A 23,299-nucleotide genomic window follows, 5' to 3' on the forward strand; every position below is an offset into this window, starting at 1 on the left:
CCGGGTCTTTGGAGGGCTTTGGTTAATATTGGAGAGTACAGGTGAGTCAAAGTAAACTCAGAAATAATTGCAAGTGGGTCAGTTGGTTCACCTTTAATCCCAACACTCAGGAGACAGAGGCAGGTGGATCTCTATGAGTTCAAGGCCAGCCTGGTCTACATAATGAGTCTCAGGCCAGCTAGATACATATTGAAACCCTTCAAGAAAATAAAGATAAATAAAATTATAGGTGTCCTGGAATATTTCTTTGGTGAGTATACACCCCATGTTTGCAGTGTAACAGCAGCATGTCATGACAGAAACACTGCATTGTGATCACCTTCTCTGTCATTTTTCCTTCAGCTTTGGTTGTGAATTCTATGTTTAGCATTCAGTGGTCTGGCCTTATTCATCTGTCCAGCCTCTTTCTTTGGCACCTGTCCCCTACACCACCATGAAAACTTTGCCCTCTCAATATGCAAACGTTGATTTCTTGAAAACCTGTATCATGCCCCTGGAGGGGATTCCTAATGGTCTTTTAAGATGAAGCATTATTTAACTTAAGAAAGAAAGAAAGAAAGAAAGAAAGAAAGAAAGAAAGAAAGAAGAAAGTGTGGGTTTGTTTTAAAAGAAATGGTCAATAAATGTAGGCCTAAATATTGCTTATAAATAATTGCTCAAAAGTTCATTCCTGGACCGAGTATTGAAATGTATTAATGAGAGGTTGTTGGATTGATACTAGAATCTTTGTAGCACTCATTCTGGGAGGTGCTCTCTAGAGATCGAGAGGAACTTTTTGAGAAAAATTTCCCTTGCAATGACTTTGGAGAGAGCAATTTGTCTCCTACTAGAAAGCAGCCTCCTCCTCTCCTAGTGGGGATGTTTCCATAGGAGCAATCGACTGGTTCGGCGCTCGCTCCAGCAAGGCCGCTCGGCTAGTTCTGTCTGGCGGCACTCCCGGAAGTGGGTGAAGGCGGTTGTGGTCAGTGTAGGCAGGTGCAGCTGCTACTGACGACATGGCTGATACGGACCCGCGCTATCCCCGCTCTTCCATCGAGGATGACTTCAACTATGGCAGCTGCGTGGCGTCGGCCAGCGTGCACATTCGCATGGGTATGTGGCGGGTGGCGAGGGGGACCAAGGAGGAAATAAGTTTACCAAACGAAGGGAGCGGTGCATAGGTACCTTTTCGATGGGTGGGCCGGATCGACTATGCCAGGGGTTCTCAACCTGTGGGTCGCAACTGGGACCCCCCCCCCCCTTCACAGGGTCGTCTAAGGTCATCTGCGCCCCAGATATTTACATTACGATTCATAGCAGTAGCAAAATTACAGTTATGGAGTAGCAACGGAAGTAATTGTATGGCTGGGGGTCAGCACAATATGAGGATCCATATCAAGGGGTCATAGCATTGGGAAGGTTGAGAGCTTCTGGCAACCGAGACCTTACCGTCTCAGTCATTACTGTCTCTCTGTGGGGTACAGAACTCGGCGTACGTGTGTGTAATGACTGAGAAGTTTCCCAGATCAGTGAATAAAGTCATGGCCATACAAAGTTATTATTTTGAGCTGTTCGTTGTCGGGTAAGGAAGCGGAATTCACTGTCCACCACTGGTCACTTCACAGAAACTGGCCTGATGCAGCCTGTCTGAGCAGCTGAAACCGGTTCCAGACAAAAAGAAAATTTGAAGGTGGTTCTGACGCATCAAGAATCTTGGTGCCTACCTAGCCCGATATTCCTGTAATGAATTTTGAAATTATTTTGACAAGTGAGCTCAGCTTTTAAATTATATTAATTATGAAAAAGTACTCATAGCAGGAAATTTGCCACCCTAGCCACCTTTGACGTACAGCACAGTAGCGTTTTGTCGCCCTGTTGTATTTCCTATCCAGAACTTTCTCATCTTTCAAAGCAAAAGTGAAACTGTATCCATTAAGTAACTCACCATTGCCTGCCTCCTTGGCAACCACCATTCCTTCAGTCTTCATGACACTATTAGAAATACCTGGGTAAAAAACAAATCATACACGTTAGCCTTCTCGACTGGCATGTTTTTATTAATGTCTTCAAGTGCATCCGTGTCATAGCACATAGCGTGTCCAACTTTTATTCTTCCTTTTGCTCAGGTCTACTCTGGAATGCCACATCATTGAGATCATATATGTTGGGTGTTTTTCCCTCTTCAGACTTATATTATTCACTTGGTGCTGCCCTGTGTGTTTAAGATTCCTCATCCCCTGTCCTCCAGGACCAGATAGCTCCTTTGCCCTTTTTATGGAAGAATCCTCCGGCTCTCTGTTTGCGCCTGCATAGTTTCTTTTTTCAGCTCAATGTCGTTTCTCTTGGCTGCTTGTATGTTTGGGCAGTCTTTGATAAAACTGTTTTGTAAACTCCCATGTGCAGATATTTTTGTGCGTACATAGTTTTAACTCATTTGGATAAATACCAAGGTGCATGATAGCTGGGTCATACACAAGAATGCATTTTGTACTGTAAGAAACTACTAGACTATGGCCCTGCATTCCTAGCAACAACAAAGAATGAATTCTGCTTCATCCTTGCCAGAATTTCGGTGCTATCATTGTTTTGAATTTGGACCATTTTAATATATTTTTCTTCTTTCTTTTGTTCTTTCTTTCTTTAACAGATTTTCCTTCTTTCTTCCTTCCTTTCTTTTTTTCTTTCTTTCTATCTTGGATTTAGACCATTTTAATAAGTTTTCTTTTTTTTTTTTTTTTTTGCTTACCAGGTATACTCCCAATCTGTAGCATGTCCTTTCATTCCCTTGGTATAATACTTTATGTTTGAACATTTAGTACACATATAGGATGTGCTTTAATCACATCTAACCCCCCCAGGCCCTTCTGCTCCTCTTCATCCCTGCACTGCTTTTCCCTCTGAACTTCATGTGCTCCTTTAAAACCCACCAAGACCAGTTCATGCTGCTCCATGAGCATAGTAATAGGACATACAGTATGGGTAGCCACATCCCTGAAGGGAACTTGCTCTCCCTGTCTTAGTCACTCTCTATTGCTGTGAAGAGACACCATGACCATGGCAATCCTTAACAGAGAAAACGTTTCATTGGGAACATGCTTATAGTTTGAGAGGTGTAGCCCGTTACCACCATGGTGCAGAGCATGGCAGCATGCAGGCAGGAGCTAGAGTCATAGCTGAGAGCTACACCCTGATCTGTAGGCAAAGAATGAGACAGACTCTGGGCTTGTCCTGGACTTTTGAAACCTCAAAGCCCACCCCTAGTGACACACTTCCTCCAAAAAGGCCACACTTCCTCATCCTTCTAATCCTTTCGAATGTACCATTCCCTGGTTACTAAGTATTTAAATATATGAGCCTATAGGGGCCATTCTTACTCAAGCCACCACACTGCCCCCAGAAGTCATCAATTGCTCATAGCTTCTCTGGTAATCCATTTGAATCATGGCTTTTGGATTGCAGTATTTCATTTTTTTAGCCAATATTTTAAATTTATTCTTTGACAGTTCCATACTTGCATACAAAGTATCCTGTCCAGCCCCACTCCCTCCAACAGCCCTTTCTCACCTTGGTGTCTTTTTGTTTGTTTTTTAATACACTGAATCCACTTAGTGCTACCCACATTTGCATGAGAATGGGGCATCTATCTAGGCCTGGGCAACTTACTAGCAGCCATGCAGAAAGAAAACTGACTCCCACTTCCCACCAGTAGCCATCAAGTGCCCCTTGCTGCTTAGTTTTCAGACCCTTGAGTCAAGGTTCTTTCTACAGCACTATGTAATTTTCTAACATCTCTTTAAAAAGGTATGTTCCCTAGGGTGACATTTGGTGTGTCACTGAGTAGCTCATCAGAAATTTCCTCTCTCCCCATGAGCTCACCTCACATAGTAAAGGTAGGCTCCAAGAAAATCGCACTTCCTTTTGAAACTTCCCTGTCCATCCATATCCATTTTGACTGGCTTGGTCTTGTGCAGGTCATGCTCAAGGAACCATAAGTGCTATCAGCTCATGAGTGCAGTAGCTGGGTCATGACTTGGAGACAGTGTTTCTCCTTCCCATCTTCTTAGCTCTTACATTCTTTCCATCTTGTGTTTAATGTTCCTGAGCAGGGGGTAAGGGAATGAAAAAGATACCCTGTAAGGGGACAAAAGGGCAGGAATGAGGAGAGGGGATAGTTTTCTCAACGGTCCCATGTTCTCAGCACTTAGAGTGTGAAATAAGCTGCGGCCTTTTCATGTATGTTCTATTATTATTATTATTATTATTATTATTATTATTATTATTATTATTATATCATTCTGCCTGTATGTATGCCTGCACACCAGAAGACAGTACCAGATTTCTTCATAGATGGTTATGAGCCACCATTTGGTTGCTGGGAATCGAACTCAGGACCTTTGGAGGGGCAACCAGTGCTCTTCTAAACATCTCTCCAGCCCCCTCTTTATTTGTGGTGAATTAGTTTCTTTTGGTTCTTAGCTCATAAATCATGGTGGAATTTTGTCACATGGTTTTTCCGTGTCAGTTGATAGTGACATGACGTCATTTCCTCCCATGTCTATCTATCATTCTGTAAATGTGGTATAGCCCATTTGATTGACGTTCCTGTATGGAGCCATGCTAGCATCCCAGGCGTGAACCCCACTTAGTCATATCTAATGTACTTAATATGCCATGCACCCTTCTTTGCTGTGTTCTTGTTGTTCAGAACTAATGTGTCTTCATCAGGCATGTTGTGCCATAGTTTCACACTGTTAACTTTGCTACACTTTATAGAAATGCTTGAAATTAGAAGAGAGCTGGCATATGTAGCAAGTACTAAGAGTGGGTAGGACTGAGAGTTTCCTGCTGTTCCCAGAAACGATGACATGAGACAGTGGATCAGCTCAGGGAAGGACAGGGACAGAAGGTGGCAGGGACCTGACACTGATAGCAGGAAACTATCAGAAGCGACACGTGAACATCCATCAAACTGTAGAGTTGGTACTGAGAGTGTCGCAGGAGAGCCTGTCAGAGAGGCCTCGGTGAGGCAAGCTGAGGCTTGAGGAATGATTTAAATTACACAGATTACAATTGTTGTTCTTAAAACACTGACCTGGCCAGCACCTGAAATAACTTTTTTTTTGTGGCAGCTTAGCTAAATTCTAACTTGCCAAATGCCAAGTGTGGAGGGGCTTTTGGGAAGAATGGACCATCTGAAAACTGAAGTAACCTAAGGAGGGAGTGGGACTCCCTCCCTCGGAGCTTACTCTTTGCATGTGTGAGGTGAACTCTTGGGGCGAGGGCATTTCTGATGAGCTACTCAGTGCTGGCAGCAACACACCATGTCACTGTGGGAAACGTGCCTATTTGAAGTGAGGCTAGAAAACAGGGTAGTGTTGTACAAAGACCCTTGACCTAAGAGTCTGGAAATTAAACACAGTCTGGCTGGTAGTGTGGAGTCAAACTTTGCCACTGTGATCCCTGATCTTTAAGGTAGACATCGTCGCTGCAATTACAGGATGCTGTAAGAGCCAAACAGCCATTTAAACATTGAAACTTCTCAAATTTGGGCGAGAAGTAGTTTGGCCTGGGACACAAAGCTAGGTTTCACAGTCCCTAGAAGAACCTCTCTTTCTCTTTCTCTTTCTCTTTCTCTTTCTCTTTCTTTCTCCCTCTCTTTCTCTTTCTCTTTCTCTTTCCTTTCTCTCCTCTCCTCTCCTCTTCCTCCCCCCCCCCTCCCCCCGACTATAACAGTATGGATAAGGATCATAACCTCGAGCACTGAGAAAACATGTCTGTGTGAATGAATGAGTGTTCAGGAACATTTTAGTTAAGATCCCTGGAAGCTGGGCTGATAACTAAGCTGACCACCTCTGTGTTTATTAACTGATTCTCAGCTGCTTCTTTGTAATTAAAAGGATACACAAAATGCTTCCTTTAAAGATAAACAAAGGCCCTCTCTTCTTTCTGTTCACGCCTTTTCTCACCCCATTTCCCCATGATGACTTCACTGGCCTTAGTCCTTGGGGCCAGTGATCTCTCCCATCTGAGAGCAAATAAACAAAGGAGCTATCTATAATGTATACATTTTCTGAAAGATACTTTTGGAATACTGGACTTCTAGTTAAGATTCGTCAGTGGAAAACAATGAACCCTAATGAAGTTATAGTAGAGAAATGATGTGAGAATCAATTTCCGAGTGTAGTGTTTACCTTAGTATGTTCATAGCAGGGACTAGTCTACGTAACTAGTCCCCTGTAACATGCACACTAGTGTGTTAAACTGGTCTGTTTTGTCAGCATGCTCTGTGTAATTTGGGAAAATTAAGATACTGCTATTTTGTACACTCATGAATGCAACCTCACAGTTCACGGGTTGTTTGTGTTTTATACAGATCGGCTTCATAATTTTATATGTTCACTCACATCTGAAAATAGCTATACTTACAGCTTTATCAGTCTTGTAAAGTGTGGTGGTCTCCCATAGTGTATATATATTACCATGATTTATTTAACCATCATCTTCATTCATATAGACATAAATGTTAAATGCATTTTAAATTTGATTGACATTATCACTTGTTGACCGTTTAGCGAACGATACAGAAGATACCCCTTTTTTGTACCCTCACCGGTCCTTTTATGAAGACTTTTGAACTGGCAGTCTGAGAGATCAGGGTGTGAGTGGCCAGATGATAGATATTTCCAGCTTTGTGAGATTCATCTGTTCGAAAGCACTTGTAGAGCCTATCTCAAAGAATGAGTGTGCCTGAGTCCCAAGAAAGCCTCATTCACAAAGCCAAGTTATGGGCTAGATGGCCATAGTTCTTATAGTCTTGGGGTAGGTTAAAAACTTAAGCCAGATGTGGCCTACACACTTATAATCCCAGCATCTTGGAAACTGAGGCAGGAAGACAGGAGTCAGAGGCCAGCCTGAAGAGACCTTGTGTAAAAGATAAATGAGAGAGCACGATCTTGGCTTTGACTTTCAGTCTTTAGCTGTGAGTGAGCACGAACATATCCTGTATTTCGAGGCGGCTCTATACTGGATGGTGGGATATAGCTGTAGATGGTTGACATGTCAGTCAGTCCTCGGCTGTCAAGTGTTGTCATTTGGGCGGGAAAGCAGGCAATACTGACCTTAAGTAAAAATGCTAAAATAAATAGAGGAGGGAAAGGAGATATGGGTCAAAAGAGACATAGTATGGCCTTAAAACTCCAGTTAGGAGCTGGAGCGGTGTCTCTGCAGTTAACAACACTGGCTGCTTCCACAGGACCTGGGTTCAATCCCCAGCGTTCGTTCACCTAGCCGCATGTCACCTTCTGTAACTCCAGCCCCCGAGGGTCCAGCACCCTTTTCTGGCCTCCTCTGGCGATGCATGCATGCGGCGCACAGACATGCGTGGTGACAGCTCCTTTACTTATTGGCAGAGAACTATACTTTTCAGATGTTTCATCATAAAGCAGCATTTCCATTGTATCTAGCTATATTTCGTTTTTCATATTCATTTTGTAAACTGCTGCCCTCCTCTTTCTCTCATTTAATGCTTTATGTACAAATAGGCATTTGATAGTTTCTCTTTATTATGATGAAGATATTTGAAGTACCTGTCACTAATTTAATTTTTTTAAGCTTCATGGCCTTTGGGGGATTAGATACCCCTTCTAATTTTTTAATTATTCCTCTCTCGGTTTAGTTATAGGTTTTGTTATTTAGATTCTGGATAAAGAAAAAACGCCCATGAACGTACTTTTTAGGCAGTGAGACGGCTCGTTAGGTAAAGGTGCTTGCTGCTGAGCCTACCAACTGGCTCAGAGCAGAGGAACTCACGTGGCGGAAGCAGGCTCTGACACTGGCGTCCTTTCGCCTCCCTCCACACTCGAACCATGGCTCAGGCCCCTCTCATCCACCAAACAAAACAAAGCAAAGACAAGAGCAAAAAACCCTTATTTTTTCAAAGAAATTTGGTCTTGACCGAGGAACAGATATTTTGAAAAATGGTCACGTGACTATTCTCTCTCTTCTAGCCTTTCTCAGGAAAGTCTACAGCATCCTGTCTCTGCAAGTTCTCCTAACGACAGTGACCTCTGCCCTGTTCCTGTATTTCGAAACCTTGCGTACTTTTGTCCATGACAGGTAAGAGAAGGAGACAATTCTAGACATTTCCAGATATTTCATCTGAGGAATGCGTTTTCTCCATCATAAACATCCGTCATCTGACCCCACGACCATGATTCACTTTATGAAGGAGAACATTTCACAACACGTTATTCTACCCATCTTAGTGTATAGTCTTATAGGGTCAAACCGTCTAGAATTAAGAGTTTGAACTGCGGGCTGCTGAGGTGGCTCCGCCTGGGAAGACTATGCCAGGGTAAAGAGCTGCAGAAGCCATGAGGTAGAGAAAATCAACTCCCACACGTGCACTGGCACGCAAACACCCATGCCCCTCCCCCCACAGTATACAAACAAAATAAGTAAAACTTCAAAAGAACAAATATTTTGCTGTATACATCATAATTATTTTATTATATTTAACTATATCATCCATCTTGTTACCGTCCTTTCCCCAAAGCCTAAGACTATACTTGCAAAATAGAGTTATGTGAAAAATGTGTGGTCATGTTTGGTAATCTTGTTTCGTTGACAGAATGATTTTACTGGGAAGTTTCTAGAGGAGCTGCACCTGATCTGTCACTTAATAAAGATTTTCCTCTCAGCATAAGTGTTTAAGGGGCTAAAAATAAGATGGTTTCTTTATTTGAAAGAAAAAAATGAAGAATGACTATTTTCTAAGAAGTAGATTGTCTCTCCTTTTACCGAAGGAGATCTTAAACTATTGGTTGGCTCTTCTGGGATATAGTTATTTAAATTATAGCCCTGTGGTAAAGACGCTAAAAGAGTAGCCATGTATAAAATTCCCTTCCAATTTAATATTTTTTGCTTATTATATTTTACTTAACAAAATACTATGCTAATTACAAATATTACTAAACCATGAAGGACTTTAGTAAAGGAAAGATTAACAGCCCTCCCACCCTTTTACAGCCCCTCCCACTCTTATAGCCCCTCCCACCCTCTTATAGCCCCCCCACTCTTACAGCCCCTCCCACACTCTTACAACCCCTCCCACACTCTTACAGCCCCTCCCACACTCTTACAGCCCCTCCCACTCTTTTATAGCCCCTCCCACACTCTTACAGCCCCTCCCACTCTTTTATAGCCTCTCTGCATTCCACACCCCGCAACTTTTCCAGTTAGTTAATAAGTTGCTTTTTTTGTTTTTTGGGGTTTTTTTGTTGTTGTTGTTGTTTTTTTTTTAATTTGATATGGTTCCAGATTTTTTCTTTTAGTTCTAAGAACATAGAGAATACATAGATTTTACTAAGTTGTATAACATTATTCCCAGCTATTTTTAAGCCTGAAACTCCTTTTAATGTTATATCTTTCAGCCCTGCCTTAATTGTGGTGTTTGCTCTCGGATCTCTGGGCTTGATCTTTGCGTTGACTCTGCACAGACACACGCATCCTCTGAACCTCTATCTGCTTTTTGCATTTGTGAGTACTTTGATGCTATCAGTCCCATTAGCATTTAGCCTGGGCTTCCAACCCCGAGTTGTATGTACATGTGCTTGTCTGTGCATTAGCATGTGGGGGTCAGAGGCTGGCCCTGGGTGTCTTCCTCTTTCGTTGTCCACCTTGATTCTGAGACAGGGTCTCAGCAGATCTGAATGTACCATTTCAGCTAGACTGCTGAGTGGTGAGCCGCAGGAGTCTGATGCCGGTCTCTGCCCTCCAGCACTCGGGGAACAAACATCCCTCACCACACCAGGCTTTTTACCTGGGCTCCGGGGATCTGAACTCACGTCTTCATGCTAGCACAGCAAACACTTTACCCACAGAGCCATCATCCCAGCCCTGACATTTTAGTTAGACTACATTAGGAAATTACTGACACTCATAACTACTGTCTGCTTTAGTGGTTCTTCTGTTATTAGGATTGAGTGGCAAACACAGCAACCTGGAATCAAATGGCCTGGCCTCTCAACCCTCTGCATATGTGACATTTGGCAAGGCCTTTTTGTATACACATAAAATGAAAACTGTAAGATATGTCATCTGTGTGACACTTTGTGCCTCTAGTTTTCTGGAGGTTAGAGCAGGAGATTGTATTGTGCCTTTGTCTTAGAGAATACAAGCTCATGGTTAATTCTTCTGGGTTATTTTCACATCTTCTCTCGGTTCTCTTAAGGGTCCAATTTTTGTTTTTTAACTAGTTATAAATTTATAAATAGGAGAACCTAACGTTAGGTTCTATTTATTTGCTGAGACAGTTGTTAAAATTAAAACCCCAGTTGACTTCTATAGAAACTTGGTCTTAATTTGAGTAAGGCTAGTAAGGCTCAGTGTAATTTTACATTATCTTGTCTCCTCTATGACAAGTTTCCTCTAATATTGTATCCTGACAATGTTCTCCAAGACACTGGAAATACAGTATGTGTTGTCAGATCAGAGTAAAGAAGCCAGTGTTGTGAGTCAGATGCCTCAAATAAAGGAGTTTGTGACTCTGCAAGTGGTTCATATTGAAGTGATGCTCATGGCTTTAAATTTATTCATTTAAATCTTAGTTTGTGTGAGCATGTGAGCCCCAGCTGTCTCAAACAGGTAAGAGCAGGGGCAGCTCACGTCTCCCAGTCCTTAGAACTGGAGGAAGGTTCTGGACGCAATGTTATCAGATAACCGAGTGGTAGGCTATGTTCTCTGTGTCACCTCTCTGTCCCACGCCAGCCCTTGCTCTGTTGTCCTTCTTACTCTAACCCGACGGCCTGTCATCAGCCCACACAGCTCATTATTCTTCTGCTGTAGCTCCCACTGCCCCTGCTTCACTCCTTCAGATCCTGAAAGAAGGTATCTGTTTATGCAGATCACGGTGTAGATGTTAACAAATACGTCGTGTCCAGTCCTTGATCAGATCCCAGTTCTGCCTCATCTGTGCAATGGGAGAGGAGGAGGAGGAGGAGGTAAACAAACAAACAAACAAACAAACAAACAATGAAACCTAGGGTCACATGGGCCAGCAAGATGACTCAGTCAGTAAAGATGTTTACAAGTCTGATGACCTGAGTTCAATCCTTAGAACCCATGTAAAGTGGGAATGAACCACAAAGTTCTGTCCACTCCTCTGGCCTCCACTGGTGTGGCCTGGCATGAAGACCCTTCACATACACATGTCCTCTGCACATACAATAACAATAAATTGAAAACAGCTCTGGAGTGATGCTCAGGTTAAGGGCACTGACTACTCTTCCAGTGGACCAGGGTTCAGCTGCCAGCACCCACATGGTGGCTCACATTTTAAACTCTAATTCAGTTCTGGGGGACCTGACATCCTCTTCTGGTCTCCACATGCACACACGAACATCATTACATATAGGATACATTTAAGCAAACACTTGTCCACATAAGATAAAAATAAATCTTAAAAAAAGGTCACGATCTTCAAATCTGTTGCAGTCTCTTTTTAGAAAGACTGATTTCTTTGTAGCACAGGATAGACCCTTTTTGCCCAGCAGAGAGCTCTGACTAGAAAACCCTCAGTCAAAGGTTTCATGGGCAGGATGGCACTTGTTATTCCGTGACCCGTTCATCATGTGCTTAGCTAAAGCCGCTTAACAAATAAGGAAGTGCCTAACGCACACTTCCTCCCTCTCGTTGCCTGTGAACTCCTGGCACTGTTTTTTCATCGTTGAGTTCGTCTTTTTTTTTTTTTTTTTTTTCTTTTGTCCTTCTGCAGCAAGTAAGAAAGGACAGGAATCTAACCAGCTCTGTCAGGGTGCGCATGTGCATGTGTGTACTTACTTTTCAAAGGTGACACAGTGGTTTCAGTGTGACAGTGTTCTCGTCTGTGTCAGTATTTACAGTCTCCTGCAGGAACTTTAATTCAGGGTGCAGTTGCCTGTCAGTTTACACACATCTACACATAACAAGAGGAAATGCAACTTTCTATGTTATTCTACTATTTAACCTTCCTATTATAAACATTTGGTTAAAGCTTAAAGATCTACAATGAGGATGTAATATTCATTTTCACTGCCCTGGGGTCACACTGTCCTGCCCCATGTCACAGGATCCTCTGAAGCTAACATGAGGCCGTTCCCATGGGACCATACTGGACTGCTAGACATGAGAATGTGTGTGGGGGAGAGTCCGTTTTCCATGCATCCCTTAATGAGAGTTTCTTTTCTTAGACACTGTCAGAAGCCCTGACCGTGGCAACTGTTGGTAAGTCCCTTTAGGTGTTACTGTTTTACTGTGGATAAAATCTTTTAACTAACAAGGTATTTGGGGTTAAACTTTAACATCATGGGATGTTATATTAAAAACATGACATTTATGAAGATTGTCGATAAGCACAAGTCAATATTTATACTTTATGTAAGTCAGCCAAGCTGAGAGGAAATGGGGAAACAGAATGAATGGAGAATAGCTTATTCATTTATGATTTCCTGTTGACCAAAATGAGATACTAGAGTTGATCTCCCCCCTACTTCCAAGGTCTGTTCTGTCACACTTCAGTCCCCAAGAACTGCCCCCACTGAGTTGTGGTTGCTCCATCCCTCTGCTCCCCCAAATGGCACACAGGATGTGTGTCCGTTTCTATTTCTGTATTTCATGTGTTTCCTGGCGAAGTGTCTGCTATAATTATGTGACGTCCCCTAATAGTGTCTTACATAAAGAATTCAGTGAACCATAATAAAAATTCTAAGTGTTCACAGGTGGGTTACTGTGGGTGTCACAGAGATCCACATTAACTGTTTGCAAGTCACCCCTTATGAGAAGTACATTTATCTCTTCCTGTTCTGCCACTGCTGCTGTTAACTGTTGGTCCTCTGTACTGTGGGTAAATGGCAGCCACCTCAGACATCCTTTATGTTCTTCTTGTTCAGTTGCCTTGGGTTGGGCTGCTCAACTAATTGAGCAGTCTAGGTGACAGCTAACATGGCTGCCACTGTCTCGGAACACAGCCAGAGACCCAGGCCACTGCCATGCTTGACCACAGGAACCTTACAGAGACCCTTGTAAAGTGCTAATAGAACCAGTCCTGGTCCTCTATAGCAGTTTGGTTAACTATAAGATATGTGACCTACTTATTTTGTATAAATAACTATTTTGGAGCTTTTAAATTTTATGATGTATGTGGTTTTACAGTATCAATATATTCAAGGCTGGGTGAAGAATTTTAATTGTTTGTATTGGTGCATGAAATAGAAGAGAGAGAGAGAGGATGACCAGAGAGGAGTGGGCTGAATATGATTAAATATGTTGTGAACATGTGTGGGGATGCTACAGCGAAACCCATTATGTATATATAATTAATACATCAAAAACATTAAAAAAAAAAACAAAACGTAAGGGAATTTTTCTGTTGACCTAGGCAAGGCTGTTTGTCTTGGCTGTTTATGTGCATTTTAATAGGTTTGTGTTTGCAGTTACTTTCTATGATGGGCATCTGGTTCTGCATGCGTTTATACTGACTGCTGCAGTCTTTCTTGGCTTGACTGCCTATACTCTACAATCAAAGAGAGATTTCAGCAAATTCGGAGCAGGGTAAGTCAGTCTTGGGACACACACACACACACACAGACACACACTCACACATACACTCCCATACACACACATGCGCACACACACATTCACACACATACACATGCATACACACACTCACACACACACATACACATGCACACACACACACAGATACACACACATACACTCACACACACATGCGCACACACATTCACACACATACACATGCATACACACACTCACACACACACACACATACACATGCACACACACACACACACACACACACACACACACACACACACTATTACAAGCAGTGAGGACATGCTGTTGTTTTGCTATCTGTGTCTTTAACATGACAGTTAATATAGAGCTGTCCCCGAGTGCTGGGACCAGGCCCTTCTCTCCAGGAGCGCTCACGAGAAGGACTGTAACTTTTAGTGACTTTCTTCTTTCAGAGTGAAAGGGGAGTGAGGGTGTCAGCGCTCCCCCATGGCCCCTAAAGGACCAGCTGAAGCTTGTGTGCATTAGGAGCAGGGTTGGGTTTACTCATGGCTCAGCCTTGGTTCTAACTTCATTTCTGTGGCTCTAATCAAATATTTATGAATCATTATATTTTAGTTATTCTTCGGCATAAAATCTAGAGTTATTTCTTCATAAAACAATATGAAGAAATAATGAAGAATGGGCTTAAAAGTGTTTTGGGGGACTGGAGAGATGGCTCACTGGTTAAAAACATTTGCTACTCTCAGGGGACCTGGATTCTGTTCCCAGCATCCACGTGGTGGCTCTCAATCATCTCCAGTTCCATTTCCAAAGAATCTGGTATCCTCTTTTAACCTCTTCAGTTATGTGCAGGCATATGCTACACATACACACATGCAGACAAAGCACCCCTACACATCAAATAAAAACATCTTGTTTTAATTTTAAAGAAGTGTTTTAGTGAGGAATATTGTAACCCATTGACCTTTGTTTTTCCCAGGCTGTTTGCTTGTTTATGGATTTTGTGCCTGGCAGGATTCTTGAAGGTGAGTGGTTTAAGAACAGTTAATTCGAATATAATTCTGCCTGTGTCAGCACAAGTCACCTAAAAGTCCCCGAGTGTTACTTATAGAGGACGGACACTTAGTCGTAATTATCTAGAGCATTTCCATATCGGATTATAGAATAATGTCAGTGAAAACCAGTCTTATGTTAATCATTATCACTGATTGAGAAAAAGATGAATGTACACATAAGAGAAAGTGCACACAAAAGGCCCTGACTTACGGCTGCCAACCTCCGAGTGGCTCACTTAACTCAGAAGACAGGGCTGATGAGAACAAAGGTGCTTGCCTCTAAGCCTGACAGACTGAAGTCGATCTCTGAGACCCACAGACTGCAAGGCCTCTTCTGATGTAATACCATAAAAAGTTTAATTCTTAAAAAGGTAACAATTTAAAACAGTTCATGTTTAGAATGTTACTATTCAGAGTCAAGTAGTGAACTTAATTGAAAGATAACTGCTTATCCACAGGTGCCTACTTCTGTAAACAAGCAAACATGAGTTTAGCTTTGCCTGCCTTCATACGTCAGCGCTGTGTGCCCTTGTCACACGGGCAGGAGATTGTTATTACAAGTCACTGAAGTAGGTCTAACGTGACTCCTGAATATAAATGTATTCCTTACTCCTTTGCCTGTAGGTGTTCTTTTATAGTCAGACGGTGGAACTGGTCTTGGCCTCTCTAGGTGCCCTCCTCTTCTGTGGATTCATCATCTATGACACACACTCGCTGATGCACAGACTCTCACCTGAAGAGTACGTGTTGGCTGCCATCAGTCTCTACTTGGATATCATCAATCTCTTCCTGCACCTGCTGAAGTTTCTGGACGCAGTTAATAAAAAGTAACTGAACAGTATTCAGAGACAGTTTTATTATGAAAAAAGTTTGAATTATACTTAAGTATTAAAAGCATTTGTGATCTTTATTGGCATTCTGTGTTCTTCTACACTTTAGACTCATACTATTCTGGGTTTTTGTTTTGTTTTGTTTTGTTTTCTCATTTCCAAATCCTGGACTTAAAGGCCCTGGCAAGAGTTATTAAAATGTCTTCTTTTTCATAAATTGAGGCAGGGTCCTCTAACTCAGGATTTACTATGTCAGCTTCCTATGTTCTGGGAATACAAGCATGTACCATCTGCCTGGCTTATTTATTAATTTTTATCAGCTTTGCATGCATGTGTGTATGTGGAGTGTGTGTGTGCCTGGTGTCTGCAGAGGCCAGAAGGGGTTGCTGTATCACCCGGAGCTGGAATTACAGGCAACTGTAACATGGAGACTGACCCAGTTCTCTAAAAGAGTAGCAGGTGCCTTTCAGAACCACTGCGTAGTTGATCCAGCTCACTGTTTCCCTCTAAAAATGCCTAGTTTGTAAATGGAAAATCACTGCTGTAAATGTATTTGATAGAAATGAATAGCGTTTATATTTAATGGCCACAAACTTCATGTGGTTAGCTTTCATAAGAGCTTTGTCATGCCTAATTGTGGAATATTTCTTAATACCATAATAGGTTGGTTTCTTTTTCCAAATTTCTGTTCAAAAGCCACAGCCCGTTGGTACATAAAACAAGAAGCTGTCCGTTTAGAGCATTTGTAAGGTTGCTTTGTAAAACCCACTGCATGCTTGCTTCCTTTTTTTTTTTTTTAAATGTGTTTTGCCTGTGATAAACATTTCAGAACTTGCTGTGCTATATGCATGGTTTCTTTAAGAAGACACAACTCTCCAAGCAATCCAACAGGAATTTCATAAGTCATCCTTAAAGATCACTCCTGAGTGCTGGAGACATAGTTAAGAGCACCTGTGGGGGCTGGAGACATAGTTCGGTGGTTAAGAGCACCAGTTGCTCTTGCAGAAGACCTGGGTTCAGTTCTGTGATTTGAATATGCTTGGCTCATAGGTAGTGGCAATATTGGGAGGTGTGGCTTTGTCAGATGAAGTGTGTCATTGTGTAGGTTGGATTTGAGGTCTCCTATCCACCCAGATCAGAAGAGAGCCTCCTCCTGGCTGCCTTCAGATCTGGGTTTCTCCGGATCTGCCTGCAGGCTGCCATGTTTCCTGCCATGATAATGGACTGAACTCTGAAACTGTAAGCCAGCCCCAATGAAATGTTTTCCCCTATAAAAGTTGCTTTGGTCATGGTGTCTTCGCAGTAATGGAAACCCTAACTAAAACAGGTCCCCAGCATCCCCATGGTGTCTCACAACCAACTGTAAATCCAGTTCAAGGGATAAGATGGCCTCTTCTGGCCTCCTCTGGTACCAGGCACACATGTGTTGTGCATACATACTTGTATGTGATGATCTGCAGAAAACACTAAGACTAGATAGTTAACATTTGTATGATCTATTGAAGATTAATGAATGAGGTACTATCTGGGCCCTAAGACACCATTCACCCATATCTTTCACAAATGTTGAAGAGACCTGCATATCCCCCATAGCTTGTGCAATATTAGAAGCACATGCAAAATCAAACATTTTTGTAACTACAGTCACCCTAGGTTAGCTTTGTCTTGGGTATGTAATAGTTTGGACAGGTCAACATTGGTTGAAATAGCTTATTTTTTACCCTTTAGATTTTTGGGGGGATAAGGAAATATTTTCTGCATTGAATGACGCTTTGAAATATAACTGGCATGCAGTAGACTTGACATTTATGTTGTACAATTTGATATATTCTCACATCCGCGTACCTCCTAGGATCCTCAGCCGAAATAGGAAAATTTTTAGGCTGCAATTTAAAAAACAAAACAAACCAACCAAACAAACAAAAACCTCAGAAAAGGCTCCAGGATGTTCAGAGCTGAGCAATCCTTTGGATGTCCTCTATCGGTGAGGCTGTCACAAAGCAGGGCCTCCTGGCTAGACTTGGCCCATCCAAGGCTTTGAGACAGCTTGATTTACAATTTGTCACTCCAGGAAATCGCTCTGCTTTCTCCAAACACAATATCCTCTGTAGTGGACCACTAAAGCCTCGGGATCACGAGAGCAGATCCGCCCGGGCTCTCAAAGACTACGCCTCCCAAAAATCCCAGCATGCTGTGCGCCGGCCCTGGACGGAAGCCGGAAGTGTCGGAGCTTCCGGTTGGTGTCCCACTCGTGGTGTGCGGTCGTGTATCTCAGGTGAGTTGCGTGGGCTTTGAACTCAGATCTGGAGGGCTGGCTCGGAAACTGCCTCCTCGGTGAATCCCGGCTGCACCCTCGCTGTGCCGGGCTCGGGAGGGCGAGGACCAGGATGTTCTTGGCGGCGCCAGGCTCCCCCAGTGCTCTGGCTCGCGGCGCCAGGCTCCCCCAGTGCTCTGGCTCGCGGCGCCAGGCTCCCCCAGTGCTCTGGCTCGCGGCGCCAGGCTCCCCCAGTGCTCTGGCTCGCGGCGCCAGGCTCCCCCAGTGCTCTGGCTCGCGGCGCCAGGCTCCCCCAGTGCTCTGGCTCGCGGCGCTCAGGCAGATTTCGACCCGCAGGGTGGGTTACCGCTACCCTGCACACGGAGTTTGGGTCATTTTAGACAACTGGTGACTGCTGAGGTGATTGACTAGGGAATACTCACCTAGCCACCCCACGGTTCACATAACCTGGACTGTATGCAAAGCGGTGGCCCTAAGACCTGCTTAGCTCTGCAGTCGCAGGGGGTGACGGTAGCTTCGGGTTGAAACAGTACTTAGTAGTAAGAAGCTGACAGAGGAGTCTGAGGAAAAGAGCAAACCTTGGGGTGGGCGGTTTCCAGACATAGAACGGTGAATGTGACGGTACTAAAAGTGGGCGTTGTGCGGGCTTAATGCAGGCATAGCTTGCGTGTGGGGCTGGAGAGTAAGGTGAGAGATGGAGGCCCGAGAATAGCGGGATGAACTTAGATACTTGACTACACGAGGGGAGAAGTCATTAAAGAGGTCTTTAAAAGGCAGAGAGCTATGTTTTAAGCTATTAAAAGTTCACACTAAACATTTGGTGACGGATATAGGACTGAGAGATGGGAGAAAAGCAGGAGGGCAGTAGGTAACTTTAAGGCAGTTCCATTAGCTTTCTGTATCTGCTAAGCAGCTTTGAGAATGGCTTGCACTATAACTTGTCGCTGACTTAAAGAAGCCTGAGATTTCCATATGCAATTGTTGCATGCTCTGCGTCGATCCTCTCATAAGCTAAGCATGAAGGCATTGCCCAGATTTTCTTCCACCTGTTCCGGTTCTGGAGAGAGAACCATTCCCTTGAGAGTCGAGGGTGTAAGTAGTAAACTTTTTTTTTTTTGTTTGTGTTTCTGTTAACTACCAGGCAAAGCATGGCTAAAAGCTTGCGGAGTAAGTGGAAAAGGAAGATGCGCGCTGAGAAGAGAAAGAAGAATGCGCCAAGGGAACTTAACAGACTCAAAAGTATCCTCAAAGTTGACGGCGATGCTTTAATGAAAGATGTTGAAGAAATAGCCACTGTGGTGGTACCCAAACATTACCAGGAGAAAATGCAGTGTGATGTCGCTGTGGATGATGAAAAGGGTGAGCTTGGTGCTTTATTTACATGATCTTTAAAAACAAAAGTCAATTTTTCTCTTAGGATCCTTTTTTAAAAAGCTACCTTCTACCCATTTCTACTTGTCCCTAATGTCAAGTCCAAAAGAAACTGGGGACAAACACCTAACTGTGGTGCTTATTAGATACTAAAGTACATGCTGGCACCCTGGCTCCCCTCCATCCCCCAGATATCTCCACTTCACAAGCTTCCCTGTCCCAGCCTCTCATTCCCACACAACACTGCCATTTCAGCCATGTGTCCTCTCTTGGTTCTCTTGGCTCTTGGCTCCTCTCGGTCTCCTTTATTCCCTCTTCTGTTCCTCTCTTGCCTCCCCCACCCCAATCCCCCTTCTCTCCTCTCATGGCCTGGTTCAGTCTCCTGGCCATGTTTAGTCTTCTACTTTCTCTCTGGCTCCGGACTCTTCCAGAAGCACTTATAATAGCCACTCATGAGGGATGGCTCGGTGCGTAGGAACACTGACTGCACTTCCAGAGGACCCGGGTTCAATTCTCAGCACCCACATGACAGCTCACAACTGTGTGTAACTCCAAGATCTGACACCCTCACACAGACATACATGCAGGCAAAACACCAATGTACATTTTTTTTAAAAGGCACTCTTAAGATAGAAGTATATTCAAGTCTTGAGGGCCAAGGACCCCAGAGTTCTTAGTGCTTGACCCCAAGTATTAGCATCCCTTTCTTCCAAAGAGAAAAACCTCCTGTTTGGTGTCTGTGGGTCTTCTTTGATTCTGCTGCCCCTGAGAGGTTTGACAATTGAACTTGCTGTGTCCCCTTCAGCATACACATGCCACCTCTGCTCTGCAACTCTTCTCGACATTTTCATTTTAAATGGCATCTCAGTATGTACAATAGTGATCTCTAAGGACAATCACGGCGCTTTGCAGCCATCACCCTTGGTTCAGGAGCATTTCCATCCCTCTCAGAGGAAGCGCTGCACCCATTAGGAGTTTCTCTGCCTCTCCCTCCAGCTCTGAGACAGACAGCTGCTGACTCAGTTGACTTCAGAGCCATGCTTTGTAGCTTACTGAGCTTCATGCTTTAGCCCATATCAGGACAGTCTGGTTTGCTGTGTTTGCCTCATTTTGCAGCTGGCATCTGGGTCCCTTTCATGCTTCTGTGATCTAGTAAATCTCCATTTTCAGTGCTTTGGAGTGCAGGTCAAATGGTAATTCTTTGCTCTTTTCTGCATCAGCCAAAACATTTTATATTCCACCTAGCAGCACATGGGCTTACTTTCCAGGGTTTTTTGGGGGGCGTTGGAGGGGTGGTTGTTGTTGTTGTTTGGAGGTGGTGGTGGTGGTGGTTGTTGTTGTTGCTGCTGCTGCTGCTGCTGTTTTTTATTGTCCTCATATGTCTGAAGTGTTTCACCGTGTTTAACTGCCTGTTTTTAAGTTTTGGTTGTTTCCGTCTGTGGATTCTAAACATTCTTTAGAGATTGTGGGCATCTTTTGTGTCTCTTGAGTGGATTCCTTCCTTTTGGCTTTTGTGCCCCCTAATTTTTTTTTTAATTTTTATCTTGTGGGATCTTAGTATTCTGTTCTATTTTTCCACTCTGAAACATTTTTAACTCTGACTATTCCCTTTAATAGCTTCCTGCTCTTAATAGGTATATATTATATCTTGTTAGGAGTATTGTTTACTTCTGAAATTTAGTCAGATATTTCTGCACTGTTTTTCTCTTGAGTTCTACCCCCTTGCTTTCACCCTGTTTCCCTTCACGCTTGTCTAGCCCATCCGTTCTCACATCCCTGGTCCTTCGTCGTTGTTGATGTTAAGTGTGGCACTGAAGTGACTGGGAGCTGAATAGTGGAGGAGTCTGTCAACACGGAAGCTTGAGAAGTAACTGGAGTACTTCTGGCTTTTTTTTTTTTTTTTTTTTTTTTTTTTTTTTGGGTATCCCTTTTAGAATCTATGCCTCTTCTTTTTTCTCAGTATCCTTAGAGAAGAGTTCTCTCATTTTTCTGCCTGAAGAATGTGTTTGCGCCCTCACTTGCAATATTTCAGGAGCTAAGTGAAATAGGAGTGGAGGTGAGGGATCCTCCGGTTTAGTCAGTTCAGTAGAGCCTGCTCCTCCCCTCAGGCACGTTACTCTTCGTCCCCAGTGCAGCTGCCTACACAGTTTCTTGGGCTAAGAAACGTAGCTGTCCCCTTTCTGTATTTGTCCCATGTCTACACCAAAGCATCACTCTTAGACCAAAACTGCATGGCTGGAAGTTGTTGCCCATCCCTTGGTCCCAGCCTTTCTACTTCCTCTCTCTATAAACCGGACTCGCTTACTTACTGGCTGAACACGTTCACTTTTCACTTAGCACTTGGAGCTCTTGCAGAATTCATTTTCCAGCTCCTGTGTCAGGTGGCTCAGAACCAACTGGGATATCAGCTCCAGGAACGAGACTGCACACTGCTTCCCCTGGGCCCCTGCACAGTAGATTTAGGAACACACAGCAGCCTGTGGTGCTTATGTCTGATTTTGCTGTAAGGAGGGAAGGGCTATTAAAAGTGGCTTCCTTGGTTTGATTTCAGACTCCATGTGGTTCTGACACTCCTGTGCTTTCATGGGTTGTCACGTGTGAATGTTAATAGCTTCTCATTTTATTCTTGTTTCTAATTTAGATGACATGAAAATGGAAACTGAAATTAAGAGAAACAAAAAGACTCTTCTAGACCAGCATGGCCAGTACCCAGTATGGATGAACCAGAGGCAAAGAAAAAGACTGAAGGCCAAGAGAGAAAAGAAACGGGGGAAAAGCAAAGCAAAGGCCGCCAAGGGCCTGGCCTGGTAGACTCTTAAAGACTGGAAAGGGAGGCAGACGTGCTGGTGCACCCCTTTAACCCCCGCGCTCAGGGGGCGGAGGCAGGTGGATCTCTGAATTCGGGGCCAGCCTGGTCTACAGAGTAACTCTAGAGAAACCCTGTCTTGAAAAAAACAACCAAACAAACAAAAATCCAGAAGCTATTTGTTTTCATATTTTAGTTTGAACTTAGTTCTATAATTCAAAGCCAAAATAACTCCTTCGTTTTGGGAACTTGAATAAAATGTCTTTGATAAAAGGTTACGTGAAGTTGTGATTGGATACTGCCTGATATGGAGTATTGTGAGACACCTCAATCTTGTGAGCATGAGTCTAGTTATTTGATGTTACAAAATGGCCATTATACTTAGTGCCTCAGAGTAAGCGTACTTATATCAACAGAGTTTGGACAGAAAGCTTGAGATCGTCATATTAAAAAAATAGGGTATCAAGGGGCTCAGGAGGACTCAACTTCTGTTTGTTGGGTGGGTGACTGAAAACCAGCTCCCAGGGATGTGCCCTCTTGTGGCCTTCACTGTCACCCCCTCATTCACATGCACAAGCTTCCCACCCACTAATAACTGAAAGTCTACAAAGGACATCGGTGGACTTTACAAGTGGTGCTTACTTGAATTGCTTATTTTTGATAATTCATAATAAACTATATTTTGTGTGGAGATCTCAGAGTTTGACATTGTCTTTTATAGATCTTTAAGGTTTTCCGATACTGAGAAGACCAGCCTTTATAGTTCAGGCTATTGTGTAGTTTAAAAGAACGATTAAGTGTAGCATTTCCCAAAGTGCATTATTCAGAGTCAGTTTCTCTGGATGCCTTGCTTAAAATCCATGGGTATCAGCTAACTTAGTGTTGTTTATGAAGAGACCTAGAATTAGTCTGACTACACCACTGTAGTGAGTGTTAGTCGGATCTGCCTCTGCATACTTTGTTAATTTCAATCATTTAGATTTAGCATTCCATCTAAGTCTTTATTCTAGTCAGATCCACCATTTCATTGTTCTGAATAAAACCAGGGGCTTTGCAGAAGAACTGTATCTGCTCAGAAAAAATTAGCCTCACAGGAAAGAGAACTGTATCAGAGTAAGGTTACTTGGCCCTGAGTCCATACACTGCATGCGGCCAAATGCGACAGAAACGAGCTCACAATGCTGTGGAGAGACACTTCAAATTAGAGTACTAGTCCCTCCTCAGCTTACCCAGTAGTTCATGGAAAAATTAGTATTTTAAAATGCGTTTCTCTGAAGGCGGTAAGAGAAAGCTAGTCATGTAGCCCAACAATAGAACGCTAGCCCCCAGTGTACAGGCTCTGGGTTTGATCCCAGTGTCCAACAGATGAAGAGGAGTTGGATGGTATTCTAGGTCTCTGCATTTTGCTGTA

General features: G+C 43.3%; 2 protein-coding genes across 3 annotated transcripts; both read left to right on the forward strand.

Annotated features, from left to right (window-relative positions):
- Positions 1–929: 929 nt before the first annotated feature.
- On the forward strand, positions 930–15,516 carry Tmbim4 (transmembrane BAX inhibitor motif containing 4). The gene is made up of 7 exons (NM_199116.3): positions 930–1,092; positions 7,986–8,094; positions 9,411–9,516; positions 12,207–12,240; positions 13,449–13,566; positions 14,531–14,576; positions 15,231–15,516. Exons 1-7 carry the CDS (start codon positions 996–998, stop codon positions 15,435–15,437), a joined length of 717 nt encoding a protein of 238 aa, NP_954547.1. The 5' UTR covers positions 930–995; the 3' UTR covers positions 15,438–15,516.
- A 2,063-nt stretch (positions 15,517–17,579) lies between these two features.
- Llph (LLP homolog, long-term synaptic facilitation factor) lies at positions 17,580–22,579 on the forward strand. Of its 2 annotated transcripts, XM_006241425.4 has the most exons (3): positions 17,580–17,711; positions 18,853–19,070; positions 21,724–22,579. In XM_006241425.4, exons 2-3 carry the CDS (start codon positions 18,860–18,862, stop codon positions 21,891–21,893), a joined length of 381 nt encoding a protein of 126 aa, XP_006241487.1. In that variant the 5' UTR covers positions 17,580–17,711; positions 18,853–18,859; the 3' UTR covers positions 21,894–22,579. The 2 variants fall into 2 exon arrangements, with proteins under 2 accessions (XP_006241487.1, NP_001127936.1); NM_001134464.2 differs by lacking the exon at positions 17,580–17,711 and having other exon boundaries at positions 18,850–19,070.
- The last annotated feature ends 720 nt before the right edge of the window (positions 22,580–23,299 follow it).

This window comes from Rattus norvegicus, chromosome 7, assembly GCF_036323735.1.
Source record: "Rattus norvegicus strain BN/NHsdMcwi chromosome 7, GRCr8, whole genome shotgun sequence".
Taxonomy (NCBI): Eukaryota; Metazoa; Chordata; class Mammalia; order Rodentia; family Muridae; genus Rattus; species Rattus norvegicus.